We start from the raw sequence: 22,267 nt of genomic DNA on the forward strand, positions 1-22,267 counted from the left end.
AAAGCAGGTTTGCTAGTTTAGTTTAGTTTAGTATAGTTTTTGAAAATGCTTAGTTTGAGTTTACTTTGTATTAGTTTCAGTATTAGTTTTAGTCTTTACTATGCAACAGACCAAGGGAATCTGATTGACGTGACTTTTACACTCTGTGGTCTGCACTTGATATAGAGCAACATAACGCATGTTTGGCCGTGTTCTGTAGCGCCACACAGCGGATACAGAGAGCGGTGCAGTACAGTGACGTGCGGTGAGGCTCGTGTCTGGTGAGGCTCTGACTCTACATAAGTCAGATTTACAAATATATGAACCCAATAGAGAAGCTTCCATCACCATTCAATTGGCAGCTTGACCATTGACTACTGGTTGTTTTTCATATTTCATATCAGCATTCTTTACACACACATAGGTAAGGAACATATCTGATTACACCGGGAGCGTTTCAGAAGCGGAGCGCTCGCGGGCGCCACCCGCGAAAATCTGCGTAAGAACCAGGATGTATAAAGAGAACAACAAACACATAAAAGGTTACTTTACCTGTCCGACGATGAACTGATGATGATTTGTTCATATTTCACTGTTTTTAGAGACATTTTTAAGCTTAGATATAGAACCTTACATTTTTGTGGTCAAAGCAAAATAGAAGAAGAAGAGAAGTGTAGAAGAAGAGAAGTGTAGAAGAAGAGAAGCGTAGAAGAAGAAGAGAAATGTAGAAGAAGAGAAGTGTAGAAGAAGAGAAGCGTAGAAGAAGAGAAGTGTAGAAGAAGAAGAGAAGTGTAGAAGAAGAAGAGAAGTGTAGAAGAAGAAGAGAAGTGTAGAAGAAGAGCAACGACAGAACAACATGAATCGACCCGTGGGCTCTCTCTCGCCCCCTTCAGTGAGTCAGAGGTACTGTTTGCCTCTCTGTGCTTTTTCACTGCGGTTTAATGTCAGATCAACACTAAACATGTTCTACACAGACGTGAAATACATGATTCTATGTAAAGAAAGGACATCTAATAAAAGAGTCTACAGATATTACAGTGGTGACAAACAATGAGACAGAAAAAGACTCAACAGTTAGTGAGGATTCACAGCGAGGAGAGTAACAGCTGGTCACTGTCTCACCTCACTGTCTCCTCTGTTTGAACAGGACATGACATCATTCAGAGGTTCTGATTATAACAATGATTGGAATCACACAGAAATCACATTTATAGCACAGATCAGTAGAGAAATATTAATATTTATTTTAGCATTATTTGTTTGTTAGTTACTTGTCATGATGACAGGTGAGGTCATCACATCTACTAAAAGTGGTACAGCGGAAGATAGACTTAGGCTATGTATGGAATAAATTGACAAAGACGAAAACTAAAGACGTTTTCTCTATAAATCTATTTTATTGTAGTTAGTTTTGTAAAGACACAGTACAGTTTCAGTTAGTCATCGTTTTTTTATAAAGCCTTGTTTTTATTTTTATTTCAGTTAACGATAATAACCTTGGCTTCAACTCTGCAAATGTCTGAACTGTTTCCTTTCATGTTCAGCTGAAATGTAATGTGGGCTCAAACCTGAATTAATGCAACGCAAGCTGCTTAACTGACCGAGACCTTTGTGTACTCAGTCATTTACAACTATGATTAACTCTCACACCGCTTCCAGGTAAGGGTGTGCACATACCAACACACACACACACACACACACACACACACACACACACACACACACACACACACACACACACACATTAATAAATATTACAGTGTGTACAAAGAGGGGCCAAGGTCACTCTTCATCTAGTTATTGCTTTCCACTAAAACGAACACATATTAACAGATATTACCAATGTATTATAAGAGCTATTAAAGAACACAGATAAGGGGAACAAGTCACGGCCCTCGGCTACACCAGTGGTTCCCAGCGCCTACAGGTGCAAGTTGTTCAAAGTAAACTAAACAAAGAATTCATTATTAACATTCATTCATTAGTCAGAGAATTCACATCAATACACAAAATCAGAACTCAGGGCACAAAGAAAGCTCAGAGAAATCTACTCAGACAACGCTTTACGGTTGTGATGTATTGGTAGAACAATACAAGGATTATAGAGACAATGGAAGCCTCTTTCACCATATCCAGTTTAATACTGGACCCAGGTAAGATGGCCGCCATATGGTTCCATCCCGGATGGAAAGTCATCACAACATGTCACTTGAACTGTTCTATATCTGTGTATGTACTTATGACAAAAACAACCAACAATATTTCTAAAGAGCAGCCCCAGCGCTACGTTTCATGTTTCATGTATGAAACTTGGTAGGCTCATGTCTTCCATTAAGACTTCAAAATAAGTCTCTTGGGACCATGCTCTAAACCGTACTGGAAGTCGGCCATTTTGATTTCTGTGTCATTTTTCAAGAGATTTTTGAAAAACGAACTCCCCCTAGAGAATTTGTCTGATCCTCTTTAAATGATGTCAGTACAGTCTCAAGACCTTTGTGATTAGAAGTGATTAAAAGCAGACGTGCGGGAGGATGCAAGGGCCCGTTCATCGCTTTAATTTATTTATCATATTTTATGTAGAATAGTTAAAAGTGCAAACAGTAAATAAACTTGAAGGATTTAAGCCTTGCTTAAATAAATAAATTGATGCTTTAATGAATCATTACGTACAAATGATTCAGTGTTTTGACAGTTTATTCACGTTCAATTGAGGGAAAGTATCAGAAATGTGACTTTATTGCAGTCAATTATTACGTTCATTATTTAGAATATGTTGAGCTCTCCTTAAATTGATCGCTGAAGCCAACGCGTTTGAAATTGTGCAACTTTGACTTTGAAGGCGAGCCGTCTCTGTTGACTCATTATTAAAGATGGACGATGGAACAAGCTGATGTTTTGGTGCGACAATAACACAGACAAAGCGTTAACGCAGCATCGGCTATGAACGACCTCACACATAGCGGAATGCATTCACATGAACACAAGCACACCAAATATTAATACCCCTAAACTGACAGTGTTCATTACACAGCATGGACAATGGAACATGAATTATACTTCGTGCACAGACCTTTATGCGAGTACAAATTGAAAAGACAAAGAACCTTTGAACACGGACTAATTCACTTGTCCTCCTGTGTTTCGGATGTCACGAGTGATGAGCGCAGCAGTGACATTAGATACCATGTGTTGTGTGTGTGGCAGTCTCACAGCAGAATGAAGAAGAAGAAGAAGAAGAAGAAGAAGAAGAAGAGTGCTATAGAAGTGCTCTGGTCTCATCAACACCGGGCAGAAGTAGTTGAAGACACAGTTCCCGCAGCACCTCACATGTGTTTCTAATGGGAGGATGGTGAGGAGCAGCTCCTCCTTACTTCAGCCACAGAGTGACGCCTACTGGATGAATGTTGTGATGACAGTGTGTGTGTGTGTGTGTGTGTGTGTGTGTGTGTGTGTGTGTGTGTGTGTGTGTGTGTGTGTGTGTGTGCCTGTACCTTCTTGGAAAGTTGGTGGAAAAAGTGTAGAGGAAAGAGAAACCCCTCATCAAACAAGTATTTCATGTGAGTACGGTTTGCTGAACAACTTGAATACTTGAACTCATCTTTAATGAGACTTTATGTATTTTGAAGCAATAGGTTTGGAAGGACTTCTTCAAATGAAGCGTTTGACTCTTGACCTGTGTGTTCTGACCCGGATTCCTGAGGATGTTAAGCATTAACGTACAGCTGACTCACACCTTTTCTTTTGTTTCTGATTTTTTTAACACATTTCTTTTTGCACTACAATATGTATCAATAATGTGTAAATGTGTCTTTTATTTATTTATTGAGCATGAACCAAGATTCCATTAGAACATCAACATCAACACTTCTTTACTGCTTGGCTTGAGCTGCTTCAGTGTCCCAGACATGAATACAGAGAAGCAGATATGCTGCAATATGCTTCAATAGGCTTTATTCCTTTTGTTGCATCTGTATTATTCAATTGAATTGAATGTCTCTATGTGATTTGACAGTCCGTTGTTGACTACATACATAGGTTGATACAACTGCTAGGCTGTTTCATTATGTATGGGATTAAATCATTTAGGTTATTATTACATTATTGTGATGTTCTGGACCTTTGTATGAGAACATTATCTCTAGCTGGACCTCGCTGAATTGTAATTGAATGCTCCTGATCTAAAGCTTTCCCCTGACCGAAATAAAATACAATTATAAACAAAAGCCAAGCTAAAGACACCGACCGACATCAGGACACAATCCCCCGTCTCCTTCGGTCCTCAGATGATCTGTGCGATGGTAGCGATGGTGATGCGTTGATGGTGAAAGCTGCCCTGATGCTCTGAAGCCCACACTATCTCAGCACCCTTATATTCTGGGTATCCATGCAACCCCAAAAATGGTCGGCCTCACCCAACAACAGGTTGCAGGATGTGATGTTCCTGTGCACAGACGACATGACAACAGACAGTGATTCATCATCGCTGTCGGCAAGAATGGGCAGCGTCGTGACATTTCTGTCTGAGTCATGTTGGGTTCTCTTCACAATCCATTTACACCATGTCCCTGTGTGGTTTTTATTTTTTATTATACTATATTCATCCCTTTAAGGGGGACATTTGTCTCTGCAGTTGACTCACCCCTGTATCAGGGGGCAGTGGGCTGCCCATGACAGGCGCTTTTATCAATATTAACAATCATTACCTCCCCGTAAGGTATGGAAACGCTCACTGCTCCAGTAAATAGGACGGACCTTAGATACGACTTTGCAACAGGAGATATTTCTGGTCCGCTCAGATATCCCTTTTCACTCAGTGACATGTCATAAACAACACGTGATCCTCCACTACTTAGTCATCTTTCACATCCATCCATTGTCTTTCACTTATCCGGGGCCGGTTGCAGGGGCAGCAATTTCAGGAGGGTATTCCAGACGTTCCTTGCCCCAGCAATGCTTTCCAGCTTCTCCTGGGGAACCCCAAGGCATTCCCAGGCCAGACGAGATATATTATCTCTCCAGCGTCTCTACTCTGGGGCCTCTTACCAGTTACCTGGAAAAGGCATCCAGGACGCATCCTGATCAGATGCCTGAAACCATCTCAACTGGCCCCCTTTGACGAGAAGGAGGAGCGGCTCCCTTTGGATGTCTGATCTCCTTACTTTTCTTGTTACTCTAAGGCTGAGCCCAGCCATCCTAGAAGTAGATCATTCCGGCCGCTTGTATCCATGATCTCATTCTTTTGGTCACTACCCAAAGCTCGGCACCAAGACAGGACGACCATAGTAATTATTAGGTCTGAAATGCACAGCAGTAGCACGGTTGTTCTCAAACCTAACTTGGCGTGACTCATGAACATCTTCATCCTCATAGATGTGAGGCCACTGTGAGATCAGATGATGTTCGTTTGGTTTGTAAAGAAGCAGTAGCTAGGACTAGGTTCTGTTTTACTAGGACACCATCACCAGAACTGCTGGAATTCTGTCTCTCGTTCTTTGTCTGTGTGTTTTGAGGCTTTGAAGGGAACAGAATCTAACTTGAACTTGCAACTATGTGTTCTTTGTGGGGTTCTGGCTTTGCTGACACCATACATAAAGCAACTTAAATTAATTAAAGTTCTAATCCTAATTTGACATAATAGTTGTTTTACTAAAATATCAATATATGTCCGACTTAGATTTCCTCACCTCAACTCCAGAAGTAAACTGAGAGATGAATGGTTTATAATGCAGAATGCCATTTCTTTCATTTGGTTTGTTACGTTTGTTTGGTGTGTCATGGACACAGGGAAGAGGCACATGTGGAGACCGTGTAGAGCGGCGAGGGAGGATTCGAGAAGGGCTTCCAAACAGAATAAAGAGGAGGTTTGCCATGTGGACGGGGAAAGCTGGAGTAAGCTGCCCGTTTCCTTCTTGCTCTCCAGGAGCTGACCACAGTGAAACCTTCCCTCAGGGTTATGCTTGAGCTCATGCTACAAAGTGTGAGTTTGTATCGTTCTTTTGGAACCATTCCACCAACCCTCTACCAACAGTTTAACCGGAGGAACCGGGAAGGAGCCGGGAGAACCGCCTGTAAGGAGGTGGAGCAAGTGAACAGCTACCTGTCCCATTGTGCCCTGAAGGCAACATATATGACGAAAGCAGGCGATTGGATATTGTTGCATACTTATTTTAGATTGCACGTCATAACCTCATCATTTGCTTTCACCAGCACGGGTAGACGTGCTTATATTGCTGGTTTTGTTGCGTCCTTTTGTGTGCACTTGGGCCGTTGTTAAAACTAAATTCTGACCCTGATTAATGTATAATACTTCTTATCAGACTTTCCTGGATGAGACTGCAAGGCTTGCTGAAAACAGAGCTACGTTGTTCAGATGAAGAGGTGGAGGTGGCGCGGTGCGGGGAGCACCACAAACCAACCGACGAAGAGACAGGGACACACAGGGTTTACATATACAGGGAGGGTGACGAGACACAGCAGGGTTCAATCAAGGGCGGGGCAGACAATCACAGAGGCGGGAAAACAGACAAGGACAGGAAGTGAAGTGAACAGAGGACACAAGAGACAGGGAACTTCAAAATAAAACGGAAGAAATAACAACACAAAACCCCAAACCGTGACAGTTATGCAAGATCGTCTCCTGTTCACAACTATAATTCTATAATGTACGATACTATATACTATAATGTAGCTAACATTGCTGTCAAGACACAAATGCATGACCAGGTGATGCTGACTTGGTCGTGGTTCTCAAGAACAAAGTGTCTGAGGAGGGTACGACTGTCACTCTGTCACTTCTCTGTTTGCATGGTCAATTGACTCTCCATAATAAAATGATAAAATGATAATTATATGTGTTTATATGAGCTCACAGTATGTTGCACATACAAGGAATGTGACACGGTGGGTGGTGCATAACACTAAACAATCAACACACAATAGAAACATATTCAAATATCAAACAGTACTGTGAACAACATGCCGGTCCTCCTGGTGTGCACATTGAAGATGTCTGTCCGTTACGTAATCTGAGAAACGGACTTCACTGCCTCTGAAGAAGAAGACTGTCAGGTCCTCCAACATCACTGCTGTGTTGCATTATTTATGTATGTATTGATTCTTTACATACTTCACGTGTTCATTATAAAACTAAAGGGTCCTGGTGAGGGAAATGGACTTAGCCTGTATCTTTAGAATGAACTCAGTAGAATGTTGAGTTATTCACTACATCAGTAAGCTTGCTACACAATGAACCCGTCAGTTTACACGAAAAGAGACAACAACTGAACAAATAAGCATCGTTTTGACATCGCGCTTGTAACTCGATTCAATGAGAAGTAACAACATGGGGTAACTATGATATCAAGAAGATGATCCTCATCTGGATCAGTGGTGATAGCCGCTGGATTACAGAACCAGAATACGCTTTATTAACGTACATTTTCACTTACAAGGAGTCAGCCTTGGTGTTTGGTGTGTAGAATAAAGGTTCACCAACATGAACAGGGAGGTTTTTAAAATACGGTGATACAATTAATGCAGGATGTGCAAACATGTTGATCGAGGGATGTACAACATAGACATCCTGAACTACGTAGCCTGTATTGAGGGAGTCCTTTTGTAACGTATAGTATCTCAAAGACGCAAGTGGGTTGTCTGGAGGTCTTGGTCCACGGAGTAGGCTACCACAGTCTTACACATAGTCTGGTGTTGGTATGTGTACATTTACTCAATGTATTTTGGCATTTTTAGGGGAACCAGTGGTTGTGGTGAGGAGTGGCTTTGGTCCGTTGCTTTATGTACTTTATGTTCTTTATATTTGCATTAAGGACCCTCTTAAAGACCTTGTTCATCTCCAGGGGTCCATCCTTCACGTGAACTTGTGTACATAAGGTTTCTGTTTTTGCGTGTTGCCTTTAATGTTAAGTGTTTGATTTTGGTGGGTCTTAATGAAGCAAGAAGGAAAGGCATCCATGCTTCTCTATGTCAAGGATCCTTACTTGGTAGGATGGGTGCTTTGAAGTCGGGTCCTAGAGAGACGAGGCAAGACTCCTTCCTAACATTCCAAGAGCACGCATCAGAGCAGGTCTACAGACTTCAGAATAAACACAAGCACTGATGTTGCATTCCTCCAAACATTATACACAGATTCAAAACATGCAGCCCTCTATAAATAAAATCATCATTTTTACAAACATAATTAATACGTACGCTCTCCTCAAAGCCAGACTCGATTCAAAGACAAAAAGTCACTTCATTGGAACTCGACAGAAACAAAATAAAAGTCATCACAACTGTCTCTGGAGCTCTTTCTACTGTTCCAACATTCACGTCCTCTGGTTCGGTCCACATAACGCTGTTATTCACTGAGCTATGTGTGAAAAGAAACTCCTGAAACTCCCAAACTCCACGGTCAATACTCGACAGACACAAGATAAAACTCATCAAAACTCTTTCCACTTCCATCAATTAATTTTGTGTGACCACACATCCACACATCCACATCCACACATCCACAGTACCACACATCCACAGTACCACACATCCACACATACACATCCACACATCCACACATCCACACATCCACAGTACCACACATCCACACATCCACACATCCACACATCCACAGTACCACACATCCACACATCCACACATCCACACATCCACATCCACACATCCACAGTACCACACATCCACACATCCACACATCCACATCCACACATCCACAGTACCACACATCCACAGTACCACACATCCACACATACACATCCACACATCCACACATCCACACATCCACAGTACCACACATCCACACATCCACACATCCACACATCCACAGTACCACACATCCACACATCCACACATCCACACATCCACATCCACACATCCACAGTACCACACATCCACACATACACATCCACACATCCACACATCCACACATCCACACATCCACACATCCACACATCCACACATCCACAGTACCACACATCCACACATCCACACATCCACACATCCACACATCCGCATATCCACAGTACCACACATCCACAGTACCACAGTACCACACATCCACAGTACCACACATCCACACATCCACAGTACCACAGTACCACACATCCACACATCCACAGTACCACAGTACCACAGTACCACACATCCACACATCCACACATCCACACATCCACAGTACCACAGTACCACAGTACCACACATCCACACATCCACACATCCACAGTACCACAGTACCACACATCCACAGTACCACACATCCACACATCCACACATCCACAGTACCACAGTACCACACATCCACAGTACCACAGTACCACACATCCACAGTACCACACATCCACACATCCACACATCCACAGTACCACAGTACCACACATCCACAGTACCACACATCCACACATCCACAGTACCACAGTACCACACATCCACAGTACCACACATCCACACATCCACACATCCACAGTACCACAGTACCACACATCCACAGTACCACACATCCACACATCCACAGTACCACACATCCACACATCCACACATCCACAGTACCACACATCCACAGTACCACACATCCACACATCCACAGTACCACACATCCACACATCCACAGTACCACACATCCACAGTACCACACATCCACACATCCACAGTACCACACATCCACACATCCACACATCCACACATCCACAGTACCACACATCCACACATCCACAGTACCACACATCCACACATCCGCACATTCACAGTACCACACATCCACACATACACACATCCACACATCCACACATCCACAGTACCACACATCCACACATCCACAGTACCACACATCCACACATCCACACATCTACACATCCACAGTACCACACATCCACACATCCACACATCCACACATCCACAGTACCACAGTACCACAGTACCACAGTACCACACATCCACACATCCACACATCCACACATCCACAGTACCACAGTACCACAGTACCACAGCACCACAGCACCACAGCACCACAGTACCACAGTACCACAGCACCACAGCACCGGTCCTCCTTCAGTCCTGACCGGTGAATATGATCTGCATGTACTTCACCTTCCGAGCAGAATTAGGAACAGCGCCACTCTGCCGTTGCTGACCACATAGTGGTCCGAGGGAGTAATCATGTCTGCACACATTGCATCTCACAGTGTGAGGTGTGACCCACGCTGTTACTGCCACGGGATCACTGGGGTAACACAGCCGGGACCCGTCAACTCCACCGGGTCCCATCGGCGTACATGCAGTTCACCATGCTAACACTTCACCTGTACCGCTCAACGCAGACCCGTTCTGCTAGACTGGGCTCTGCAGCTCCATACGTGGAACACAGTGCACGTCTACGGTTCACAGAGGTTATGCACAAATACTAACAACACGTGACGGAGACGAATCGATGGAATCTTTTCCCAGGAGCCAAACTTCAGAACACAGACTGTGTGAGACAAACAATGTCCTTTTCTGAATAATGAAGCGTGAACCAGGAATGAACCTGGCAATCGAGCGTCTTTCTCCGTTAAAATAAAGTGTGTCCTCGTGTTGCATATTTAACAAAAAACAAAAACCTGACTGCCTCCTTTTTTGGCCAAAATGAGAGCGATGAAGGATGGAAGTGAGACGGACGTACTGACAGTGAGTAAGACAAGACAGAACGCAGCAGAGAACTGAGAGCCTTAATATTTCAGATCCCATGCATTATTTATATCTCAGACGAGTCGGCTGAAACTGCCAGAGTGCTCTTGGCTGAATGGAGAGTTTTTGATTCATGGGCATGCATATGTGTGTGTGTGTGTATGTGTGTGTGTGTGTGTGTGTGTGTGTGTGTGTGTCTGCTCAAGTGTGTGTATGATTGGTAAAGCAGTGGATGAAAGACAAAGATGAAAGAGGCAGCCCAGAGGCTCTAACTGCCAGATTCATCTGTTGGTGGTGTGAAGCTCTGAACTTACTTTAGCTTTCAGGTGGGCACCTTAGGTGGCCAGTGTTCAGCGGTGTGTGTGTGTGTGTGTGTGTGTGTGTGTGTGTGTGTGTGTGTTCATAAGAAGTCAAAGAAGAGGGGAAGTGATGCAGATGAGATGCTTTTGGGCCAAGCAGCAAAGTCATGAAGCTCTTAAGTGTACAGTACACACACACACACACACACACACACACACACACACACACACACACACACACACACACACATAGTATAAAACAAGTATTGAGATGGGAGGCTAATACTTATGTTTCACTTATTAAAAAGCCAGAACTGGCTCAAATATGAAGTAATTTTAAAAAGTAAGAGATTCAAACATAATCCTAATGCTGTGAATAAAAGACATTAAGATGATTTTTGGGTGTTTAGCTTTTTAAAAACTGTATTTATAATTTGTCAGAACTTTTTAGAGAATGTGTTTACTGTTGTAAATACATGTGTCTTTGTGTGATTGTTTGACAGTTGTCTCTTGACTTGACTGTCTTAGTAAACGTGTTTAGTATGAATTTGACTCACTGTCCAGCTGAGCGTTGACTGAGATCATGATGACATCATCACTTATCAGTAGGTCTGCTGTCTGCTGGACACACACAACACACACACACACACACACACACACACACACACACACAACACACACACACACACACACACACACACACACACACACACACACACACACACCACACAACACACACACACACACACACACACACACACACCACACACACCACACACACCACACACACACACACACACACACACACACACACACACACACACACACACCACACACACACACACACACACACACACACACACAACACACACACACACACACACACACACACACACACACACACACAACATACACACACAACATACACACACAACATAATACAACACAACACACACAACACACACAACAAACACAACACAACACACAACATAACACACACAACACACACAACATACACACACAACACAACACACACAACACACACAACACAACACACACAACAAACACAACACACACAACACAACACACACAACAAACACAACACAACACACACAACACAACACAACACACACAACACAACACAACACAACACAACACACACAACTGTTCACTTTGTACACGCAGCGTAAGCATCACACACACATCAACAACAGCTCAGTGGCTTCACTTCACCGCCTCTCCATCACTGGATCGATGCACTTCAGCTTCTATGCCCTCCTCTCCTCCTCCTCTCCTCCTCCCCTCCTCCTCTCCTCCTCCTCTCCTCCTCCCCTCCTCTCCTCCTCTCCCCTCCTCTCCTCGTCCTCTCCTCCTCTCCTCCCCTCCCCTCCTCTCCTCCTCCTTTCCTCTCCTCCTCCCCTCCTCTCCTCCTCTCCTCCCCTCCCCCTCCCCTCCTCTCCTCCTCTCCTTCTCTCCTCCTCCCCTCCTCTCCTCTCTTCCTCTCCTCCTCCTCTCCTCCCCTCCCTTCCTCACCTCCTCCTCTCCTCCTCCCCTCCTCTCCTCTCCTCCTCCCCTCCTCTCCTCTCCTCCTCTCCTCCCCTCCTCTCCTCCTCTCCTCCTCCTCTCCTCCTCCCCTCCTCTCCTCCTCTCCCCTCCTCTCCTCGTCCTCTCCTCCTCTCCTCCCCTCCTCTCCTCCTCCTTTCCTCTCCTCCTCCCCTCCTCTCCTCTCCTCCTCCCCTCCTCTCCTCTCCTCCTCCCCTCCTCTCCTCCTCCTCTCCTCTCCTCCTCCCCTCCTCCCCTCCTCCTCTCCTCCCCTCCCCTCCCCTCCTCTCCTCCTCTCCTCTCCTCCTCTCCTCCTCCTCCTCTCCTCTCCTCCTCCCCTCCTCCCCTCCTCTCCTCCCCTCCTCCCTCCTCTCCTCCTCCCCTTCTCTCCTCCTCTCTTCCTCCTCCCCTCCTCCCTTCCCCTCTTCTCCTCCTCCTCTCCTCTCCTCCTCTCCTCCTCCCCTCCTCTCCTCCTCCCCTCCTCCTCTCCTCCCCTCCTCTCCTCCTCTCCTCCTCCTCTCCTCCTCCCCTCCTCTCCTCCTCTCCCCTCCTCTCCTCCCCTCCTCTCCTCCTCCTTTCCTCTCCTCCTCCCCTCCTCTCCTCTCCTCCTCCCCTCCTCTCCTCTCCTCCTCCCCTCCTCTCCTCCTCCTCACCTCTCCTCCTCCCCTCCTCCCCTCCTCCTCTCCTCCCCTCCCCTCCCCTCCTCTCCTCCTCTCCTCTCCTCCTCTCCTCCTCCTCCTCTCCTCTCCTCCTCCCCTCCTCCCCTCCTCTCCTCCCCTCCTCCCTCCTCTCCTCCTCCCCTTCTCTCCTCCTCTCTTCCTCCTCCCCTCCTCCCCTCCCCTCTTCTCCTCCTCCTCTCCTCTCCTCCTCTCCTCCTCCCCTCCTCCCCTCCTCCCCTCCTCCCCTCCCCTCCTCCCCTCCTCTCCTCTCCTCCTCTCCTCCTCCTCCTCTCCTCTCCTCCTCCCCTCCTCCCCTCCTCCCCTCCTCTCCTCCCCTCCTCCCTCCTCTCCTCCTCCCCTTCTCTCCTCCTCTCTTCCTCCTCCCCTCCTCCCCTCCCCTCTTCTCCTCCTCCTCTCCTCTCCTCCTCCCCTTCTCTCCTCCTCTCCTCCTCCCCTCCTCCGTGTGCTCGAACTGTAAGGGGGCCGGCAGAGGCAGGCAGATCCCGCCCCCTCTCTCCTTCTATTGGCTGTGTGAGGACTACAGGCTGTAGCTCTGCGTTGCCAGCTTTGCAGCTTGACTCGCCGGCTGCTGAACGGAGGACGCTCCTTCTTAGTATTATTATTATTATTACTGGAAATATTGTTTTGAGGCAGAGTGAAGCATTTAAAGCCTCCGGAGAATGCGCGTGTCAGCCGGGACCTGAGCGCGCAGAGGCGGACTGACTTCACAGCATCGCAGCGCTTCTGGGGACATTTGGACACGTTCGTCGAGTGCGCGTCCTCTCCTCGAGCTACCTGCTTTGCGCGCGTCTGGACCAGGAAGCCCATGGAGGGATGTCGCGATGCTGTGCTCAAGGAGAACGAAAACTTTGGTGTCGACGTGTGTGATCCTGAGCGGCATGACCAACATCGTGTGTCTGCTGTACGTAGGCTGGATCACCAACTATGTGAGCAACGGGGGTCCCAAAGTTGCGGAGAGCAGCGGCGAGGCGGACAGAAAGTTGGAGGAGGACAGTAAAGGAGAGACGCTGAGGATTATTGAGAGGCTGGACCGGCTGGAGAGCGTGGTCAACGAGCACATCAAAGGTCAGCACAGCGTGTTCTGTGGAAGATGCGTCACCGGAATGAAAGTTAGACTGATGTCTATGTAGCAATATTATACATGAACTGTTCTTATACTGGATACATTAGTCCATCTGTTAGTTTAACACAATGAACTATTTAAATCATCACATTCATACTAACAGACACTCTCAAGCCAACACTCTAAATACTCACTGCTTCTTAAACAGAGTTTTATTGTATTATCAGTGAATCATGAATATATTTTATATTTGTGGTAAAGTGCTGCCTGGGGCTCAGGAATGTTGTGATGGACATTTGTACACTAAATGTTTACGTTAGAAGAATGGTGACAATCAGAATCTAAAGCACCATGTGAGCCGTAGTGGTCCTGTGATTGGTTCTCTCCACTTCTTTGGATCTTGGGGTGAAGCTCACAACAGAACCCGTCCTCGAGGGACTCTGAGACGTGATCACGAGGCTTCATGGTGTGTTGTTTGGTTGGTGATACATGGTTCGGATTCACAGAACTAACGCTGAGTTAACAGCAGGTGTTTGTCTGAATCCATCACAGTGTTAGAATAAGCCAGGCACCGAGGGCTGGGAGGTGGCGGCTAAAGGACACACTAGTGTGCTTGCTGTATGGACCCGTGGATGCTGGGAGATCTGCCCATTTCCATTGGAAGCCTGAGTTTATTTACTTCATGCTCCACTGAGCCTCCAGCGCTGAATCCACTTCTCTTTAGACATCCAGGGCTGCGGTCGAAAAGTCCAGAAAATGACCTTCTAACGTCTATTCCTAACCACTTCTCCTTGACCTCTATGGAAAATGTCATGGAGTCAAGGAAAGATGTAAAGGAGAGTTCATGAGGAGTTAGGAAAAGACAACCGTGGTGTTTAGAGGGTACATCCCAAGTCTCAACCTTTCAAGCCCTAAGCCTATTTGTAGGCCTCTGCTCGAAAATTGCATACCCATAGTAAAGAGAGTGTATTTCGTCTAAATATAAGGTGTATTTTAATAGTTTTTATGTTGTAGAAAGCTGACACTTGTGAGATTTGTTCTGATTTGTAAGTATCAGTATATATGTTACTGGTTAAGAGAACATTAAGATGGAACACAGCACAAATTAAAATTCTTTATCTCCGATTTAAAATTAATCCAATTTTGATAAGATATTTCTTTTTAATGTTGTAGTTGAAAGCTTTTCTCCTCTCCAGATCATAGCCCAGTGGGTTGAGAGTCTCTCTGCACAATGTTTTCTTTGATAAAGTGAAGCATTCAAGAGCTAGAGAGGTCTGAGTGCAGAGATTTCAGCCGAGGTCAACCAAAATGTCATTTGGTTCCAGCTGTTCCACTGTAATTTTATATAGTATATAATTATATATTTCACTTCTTTTATGACTAATAGTGTTCAATCTATCATATGCAGCAGTTTGGCATCATTTAGAGAGCCTGGATCCTCTCTGAGCCTGTTTATGTCTGTCATCCATGGGATTTTCTCATCTGGCTTCCAGTCCAGGTCTCCTAGCTCAGCCTATGGTTGGTCGATTTCAGTCAACGGACCCTCCTTAGAAGCGTCTGAGTCCTGGCTATTAAACAGACCCATCAAGAAGCGTTAGCCAGTGAGGATTAAAACCGTGGCGCGTCGCCTGAAATGTGCGTAATAAAATAAAATCCCTTCCCCCATGGCGTTGGGTTAGACAGACCCTTGTTTCTACATGGGGGCATTTCAGAGACGCACCTGAAATACGTAGAAATATTGTTGACGGAAATAAGCGGAGATTTACAGCAGAACAACGAAAAGGTAAGGAGCTTTGGATGATTTTGAAGGATATTACGCATTGTGTTTCTGGTGTTTGTTTGCTCACAGCCTTGTGAGGGTTTACCGGAGAGACGATCTGATGGTAGTTCTGGAATCTGTGTCGAATGCTCCTGCTTTTTGCTATCTCGGTTGTCTATGCTAACCGTTAGCTTTGTGATGCTAACTCGGAGAAGAGCGAGTTATGGCTAGAAATATGTGATATTGTGATAAATCTTTTATTTGCGTATAATATTTGTGTAGAATGGTGTTTGGAGTTTATAAAAATGTCTTAGATTGTTTGTTTTACCCAGATTTTTTATTTTTTTTTGGTATATAACATATTCATAAATACATGCATAAATGGACTTTTTCGACGGTAAATGCTACAGTGGATCCGGATTCGGGTCCATCGGGCTTATTAACTGCATCCTCGTTTCCCTCACTTGCATCCTTTCCTTGCATCTTAGTCCCTCCCACCAGGGATGCATGGAGAGACGCAAGGAAACCATGCAAGGAGAGAGGAAACAAGGAAATATTTTTTTAAAGATATGATGTAAAAAGTGTTTTGTCTCTCCAGCTCTTTAATTTTATCCATAATAAAAGTTATTGAGGGAAATATCAGATCATGAAAAGACAAGTTTATTTGTACATCACATTTCAACAACGAGGTAATTCAGAGTGCTTCACATAAAACCATTAAAACATCGAAGATAAGGCAAAAGAAGACGAGATTCAAGAACATTAAAAACTAACACTAAAAACAGTGTAAGAAATAAAATACAGTGGTAAAATGCAGGAAAGACAAATCTTTGTAAGAAATGAAGACAGTTGTTTGTGGTGCTTTTGTTGTTCAGACTACAATGAGCATTTATTTAAACATATCAAATATAAACTAGAGTTTAATCTGTGATCTGTCTTCACTCTGGTGTTAAACTCAGTCAGTCAGTCCGATCGGCTGCAGCATCCAATCACATCACTGATGAACAATGAGGGGGCGTGGCCGCCGTTAAAACACTTCCTGGAAGCCTGTTCTCGTGCGTCCTCGCTCGTGTCTCCTCAGAGATCCCTCCTCTCTCCTCTGTCCTCACTCCTCCTCCTAAATAAGAGCTTTGAGACGGGCGTCAATATGGAGGAGCAGAACAACTTCAGGTTCAAGCGAGGATGGAGGAGCAAGGAAATAACAAACAAGAGACTTGAGATGTACCCAGAGAATCCGACTACGTTTTCATTAAGCTACGCAGCGATGATGTGACGGCGGATGTCACTGACATACTAGGTCTGCCATGGAGAAACTACTACCAAGAAGGACTACAAAAAGCACAACTAAAACATGACCCCATGAAATCTATTACTCTGTTGCACGCAGGCTTTATAAAGCTGGAGCTGAAGACTAGCCTACCAGACTTCAGTAGACATGAGAAGGTCACTGTAGCACATCTAGTTCCTACACAAGCATGTCTGGTTATTGGTAGCTCATTATAATGCTAAATTATGGTTTGGCGTGATGTCCAAAGTGAGTAGAGCATCAAATCCATTGACAGTTAGTGTCCCATATTGATGAACTACTTGTATTTGTATCATCATCCTCCCCGGCCAACTCTTCAAGTCCAACCTAAATTCAGAATTTTGATTGGGTCATTTGTCGAACAACACAATTCAGAATCAGAATCAGCTTTATTGACCATGTATTCTTATTTGACTCCGGTTACACATTGCTCTCAACGTGCATACATAGAATATACAAATAAACAAGAAAAATATAAGAAATAAAAACAAGGACATTAAAGACAACAAAGTAGAACAGAGGCAAGCTTTAACATTTAAACTTTGAACTGTACAGAATACATATATATCCAAAAGTATATATATGAGGTAGTAGTGCAGCATGGTGGTATTAGTGCAGAATGGTGGTATTAGTGCAGAATGGTGGTATTAGTGCAGTATGGTGGTATTAGTGCAGAATGGAGGTATTAGTGCAGTATGGTGGTATTAGTGCAGAATGGAGGTATTAGTGCAGTATGGTGGTATAAGTGCAGAATGGAGGTATTAGTGCAGTATGGTGGTAGTAGTGCAGAATGGTGGTATTAGTGCAGTATGGTGGTATTAGTGCAGAATGGAGGTATTAGTGCAGTATGGTGGTATTAGTGCAGAATGGAGGTATTAGTGCAGTATGGTGGTATAAGTGCAGAATGGAGGTATTAGTGCAGTATGGTGGTAGTAGTGCAGAATGTCTGGTTAATTGTTCATCAGTGACGTCAGCAGAGAGAAGCGGTTCCTGGTTCTAGTGGTTTTGGCGTACAGAGCTCTGTAGCTCCTACCAGAGGGGAGGAGATGAACTGGTTGGGTCCAGGGTGTGAAGGTCTGCAGTGATGGATGTTTCCTGACTCTGGAGGTGGACAAGTCCAGGATGGAGGGCAGGCTGGAACCAATGATGCTCTCTGCAGACCTGACAGTCCGTTGTAGGTCCGAGCTGGACTAACTTGTACACATCAATCAGAATTTGCAAAGAGACCAGATGAGAACTCATACTTGGACGGTTCTGTTCGTTGATCAAATGACACACAGGACTAGTATTCCTCCTGGGTTGTGCATGTGTTAATCGTGCCCTCAGAGCTGTACGTCAGTGAGTCAGCACATGTTAAAGAAGTCTTCCTTCATCCTCTGCTGAATGGGACTGTGCGACGCACCAACCCAACGAGGGATTTAAGAGAAATGTGCACTCGCCCATACGATTAAAACATGTTCTCCTTCAGCGTGAAGAGAAAGACGCCGTTCCTTTAAGAACATGCTGCTGATCAGCTTCTGAGAGGGAACACTAGAAGTGGACATGGATATAATCTTTACCACAGCAGTGCATGAGTGACTGTATTTTATTCAACTTAATTCATAAATACAGAAAAGACGAGTCATACATTTCAAAACACAACCTTGGACTGTTTTTGTGAATTATTCTTCAATTAATGGACAGTTCACTCATCAAACAGACCATCATTATTTACCTCTCATGCACTTATTACACCCGTGATCATAAGTAGTTAAAATGTCTTTATGTGCACAGCTTCTAAGATTGAACATAATCAGCATTTTGTACAATTGCAGACGATGATATTCGCGTAGAACAGTTACTGTTACCTGCGTTCTTTGGTGTTGTATTGTTGCTCAGGTAATAAAGGAAGTAAAATCTCTAATAAATCAAAATGTGAACAAAGCCAGCTGTTAGCTCACAGTGTCGGCCTCCAGCCCTCTGGATGGGGATCACAGCAGCGGTGTCCTACTGATGTCCTGTGGTGACGGCTGAGATGTAGATCTGAGAAGATGCTAACTAGTACACCTCTGTGTGCTGATTTACACACCGTCAGTACTTTCTAATGCAGCACTTTGGATTGTCCCAACCGTTCAAAGAGCTGCTCTCGTTGTGCTGAGAGAGGCCGTGTGATACAAAGCACACTCGTCATTAGCATGGAGAGTGGCGGCCTGATGGTGGACTGAACTGTTCAGGAGTGCTAATAGAATCTGCATAGGCTCCGAGGTTACAGCGCTGAGTACATTTAGCTGCCGGAGTGCTTGGCACAGTCCTCTCCTCTCCTCCGCTCAGTCCTCGGAGCTGCTGCCAGATTACATTATCAGCCAGAGGCGGATGTGTTTATGTGTTTGTGCTTCGTCACTGGTACAGAAAGACCGAATAAGAGTTACACAACGTTAAGTAGGCAGCAGAGAGAATACAAAGGCTGACTCGGTCGCTTCGTAATGAATTCTCTAAATGTTCCTATTCAGGGTTGGGACACCTCTTGGACCCTAAACCTATTTTTACTCCCTCAGCTCGAAAATAGCATACCCATACGATAATGAGTGTAGCGTTACAACTGTAAGGGCTATTTTAATACTTTTGATATTAAAATAACCCTAACACTTGTGAGATGTGTTGATATGTGTAAATATCAGTATATATGTTACTGGTTAAGAGTACATTAAGATGGCACACAGCACAAATTGAAAATTCAAATTTTCGACTGGAAAAAAAAAAAGCAATTTCAGGGTATTTCTTTATTAGAAATCATGTAGCTACGAGCTTTCAAGCTCTCCCAGATCATAGAACTATATGTTGAGGGTCTCTAAACACATTCTTACTTTGATAAAGTGAAGCTTTATCTAGTACATCTTGATCTAGTACGGAGAGGTCAGACGAGGTCAACCAAAATATAATTTTGTTCCAGCTGTTCCATTGTAATTTTATATACTATATAATTATATATTTCATTTTTTTATCACTAATAGTGTTTAATCTATCCATATGCAGCAGTTTGGCATCATTTTGAGAGCCTGGATCCTCTCTGAGACTGTTAATGTTTGTCATCCATGGGATTTTATCGTCTGAATATCGTTTTTTTCCTTCCAGGGCCTTTCAGCCTGTGTGAAGGGCCGATTTGACCCAATGAACCTTCCATAGATGCGTCACAGCCTGCTCTGTTGAAACAACCTAACGTGACTTTGAATGACAGAATCCGTTAGCTAATCAGAATAAAAAAAACTACCCGAGTGTCAAACTTCTCAAATCCGATTTGCTGAGATGTATAACCCCGCCCCTTCCGCTAGCAGCACACGAGGCACACGACGGCAGCGCCAGCTTTGAATTCACACAGAGGGGCGTCCGATGAACAGATAGACAGTAAACATGAACGGATTAATATTTGTTTTGCTGCAGAACATCTCAAAGTAAGGAGCTGGTTTATGATGTGATCAATTATGCGGATTATGATGATGGTTTTGTTTTGTAAGTAAAACTGCGAGGCTGTGTCGTAGCGGAATGTGAACAACATGGCTGCGACCGCCTGGTCGCTAGTGATCTCCGGAGCTAACGGGTGTTAGCATTGAATACATTTTTCAAAACGTTATTGGCATAAATGTGGCGAGTGGGTCTGCCTAGGGGGCGCTGTATGGATTGTGTTACTTGGTATTATACGTAGCTTTGTCATATGTTGTGTTTGGAGTTTGTACAAACAGCTGAGATGACTTTGTAGAGCAGGAGCTGCAGTTTGAGCAGCTATGCGACATCATTATATTCGTTACTGATGAGTGCACGTTATGAGTGGATGAATTTTTGGATGAATGCGTAGCCCCCACCGGTGGGGGCGCTCAGGTGCAAGAGGTTTAAAGCCCTCACAATCAGTTGATCCTGGAGGACCTCCTTCATCAGGCTGATGGAGAACTTCACAGAAACAAAGAACATTGAATTATCCTTTATTTAAGAAAGGCAACCTTATGATTTGATTATGTTATTTAACATTGTTTTGTAACTTTAATATGATAATATATCATTTCTCAATGGAACCTCACCTACACAATTACATTGTCTAAATGAATAACAACCATTCTGAATGATATCATTACATTTCTCCAAAAATGTGACAAATCAGAGAATCATTATCACACCTCACACTGTCACTCAGCAAATGTGCATGTATGGAAAAACTGCTTTTAATTCACTTGAAACTGTTATTACATTCTTATTTAAATGAAAACATACTTTTCTTATGTCAAGTATTACATTCACACACAGAAATAGATTTTTCCATGCGGTTATTTCATGTCAACTATTTATGTATTGAACAACCAGAGAGCGTTCTACACCGGGACGTTGTCTCTATGGAGATAGGACCTGTGTCTGGAGGATGCTGGCCGTATCGCCCTGCACTAGCTTTAAGTGCTGTTGGAAGAATTTCAGTTTTTGGCACTTCTGTGTTGGCTTGCTTCTCCGATTGTTAATTACCTCCAGTATAGGCAGGCCTGCCACCATCATGAGGGACCTGGAGAGTCCTCAGTGCGGGGGGGGGGGGGGGGGGGGGGGGGGGGCTCTGCGGTGATGTCGGAAACGTGTACTGAAGTAGCATATCACACGCTTTGGTTAAGCTATGTTTGAGAATATAACCACAACTGATTATCTTGTAATTGCAATTTACTGGCAAAATATTATTTACACAAAACTAGAGCTCCTGTATTTTAATCCCCTTTCACATGCTTTTGCGTGACACTTTCACGAGTCAGCCTTTTTAGTTTTACTTCCTAATTGAAATACTTTGCTCTGATCAATCTGCTCATTACTTGGACAATTACATAAAACAGACAGAAAATAACCGTTGAATAACAGCAACGTGTGTTTCTGTAAATCGAGCTAATGCATTTTGACAGTATGCAACCGTAGAATGTGTTTGTAAGTGCCTAAGCTAGTTACAGTAGCTCGCTAACATTAGCTTGTTAA

The 22,267-nt window shown here is 44.3% G+C and overlaps 1 protein-coding gene across 3 annotated transcripts in view; it reads left to right on the forward strand.

Moving 5' to 3' along the window:
- Nucleotides 1–13,756: 13,756 nt before the first annotated feature.
- galnt18a (UDP-N-acetyl-alpha-D-galactosamine:polypeptide N-acetylgalactosaminyltransferase 18a) overlaps nt 13,757–22,267 on the forward strand; it is a 156,910-nt gene continuing 148,399 nt past the window's right edge. For all 3 annotated transcript variants that reach the window (XR_011103873.1, XM_068723648.1, XM_068723649.1), the window contains exon 1: nt 13,757–14,233. Coding sequence is in view for 2 of the 3 variants with exons in the window: in XM_068723648.1 (XP_068579749.1) it covers nt 13,990–14,233 (244 nt within the window). In the remaining variant the exon portion in view is untranslated. The remainder of the gene's footprint in view (nt 14,234–22,267) is intronic.

Source organism: Cebidichthys violaceus, unplaced genomic scaffold (assembly GCF_023349555.1).
Source record: "Cebidichthys violaceus isolate CVI_PGR_0920_01 unplaced genomic scaffold, fCebVio1.0.p SCAF_3, whole genome shotgun sequence".
Taxonomy (NCBI): Eukaryota; Metazoa; Chordata; class Actinopteri; order Perciformes; family Stichaeidae; genus Cebidichthys; species Cebidichthys violaceus.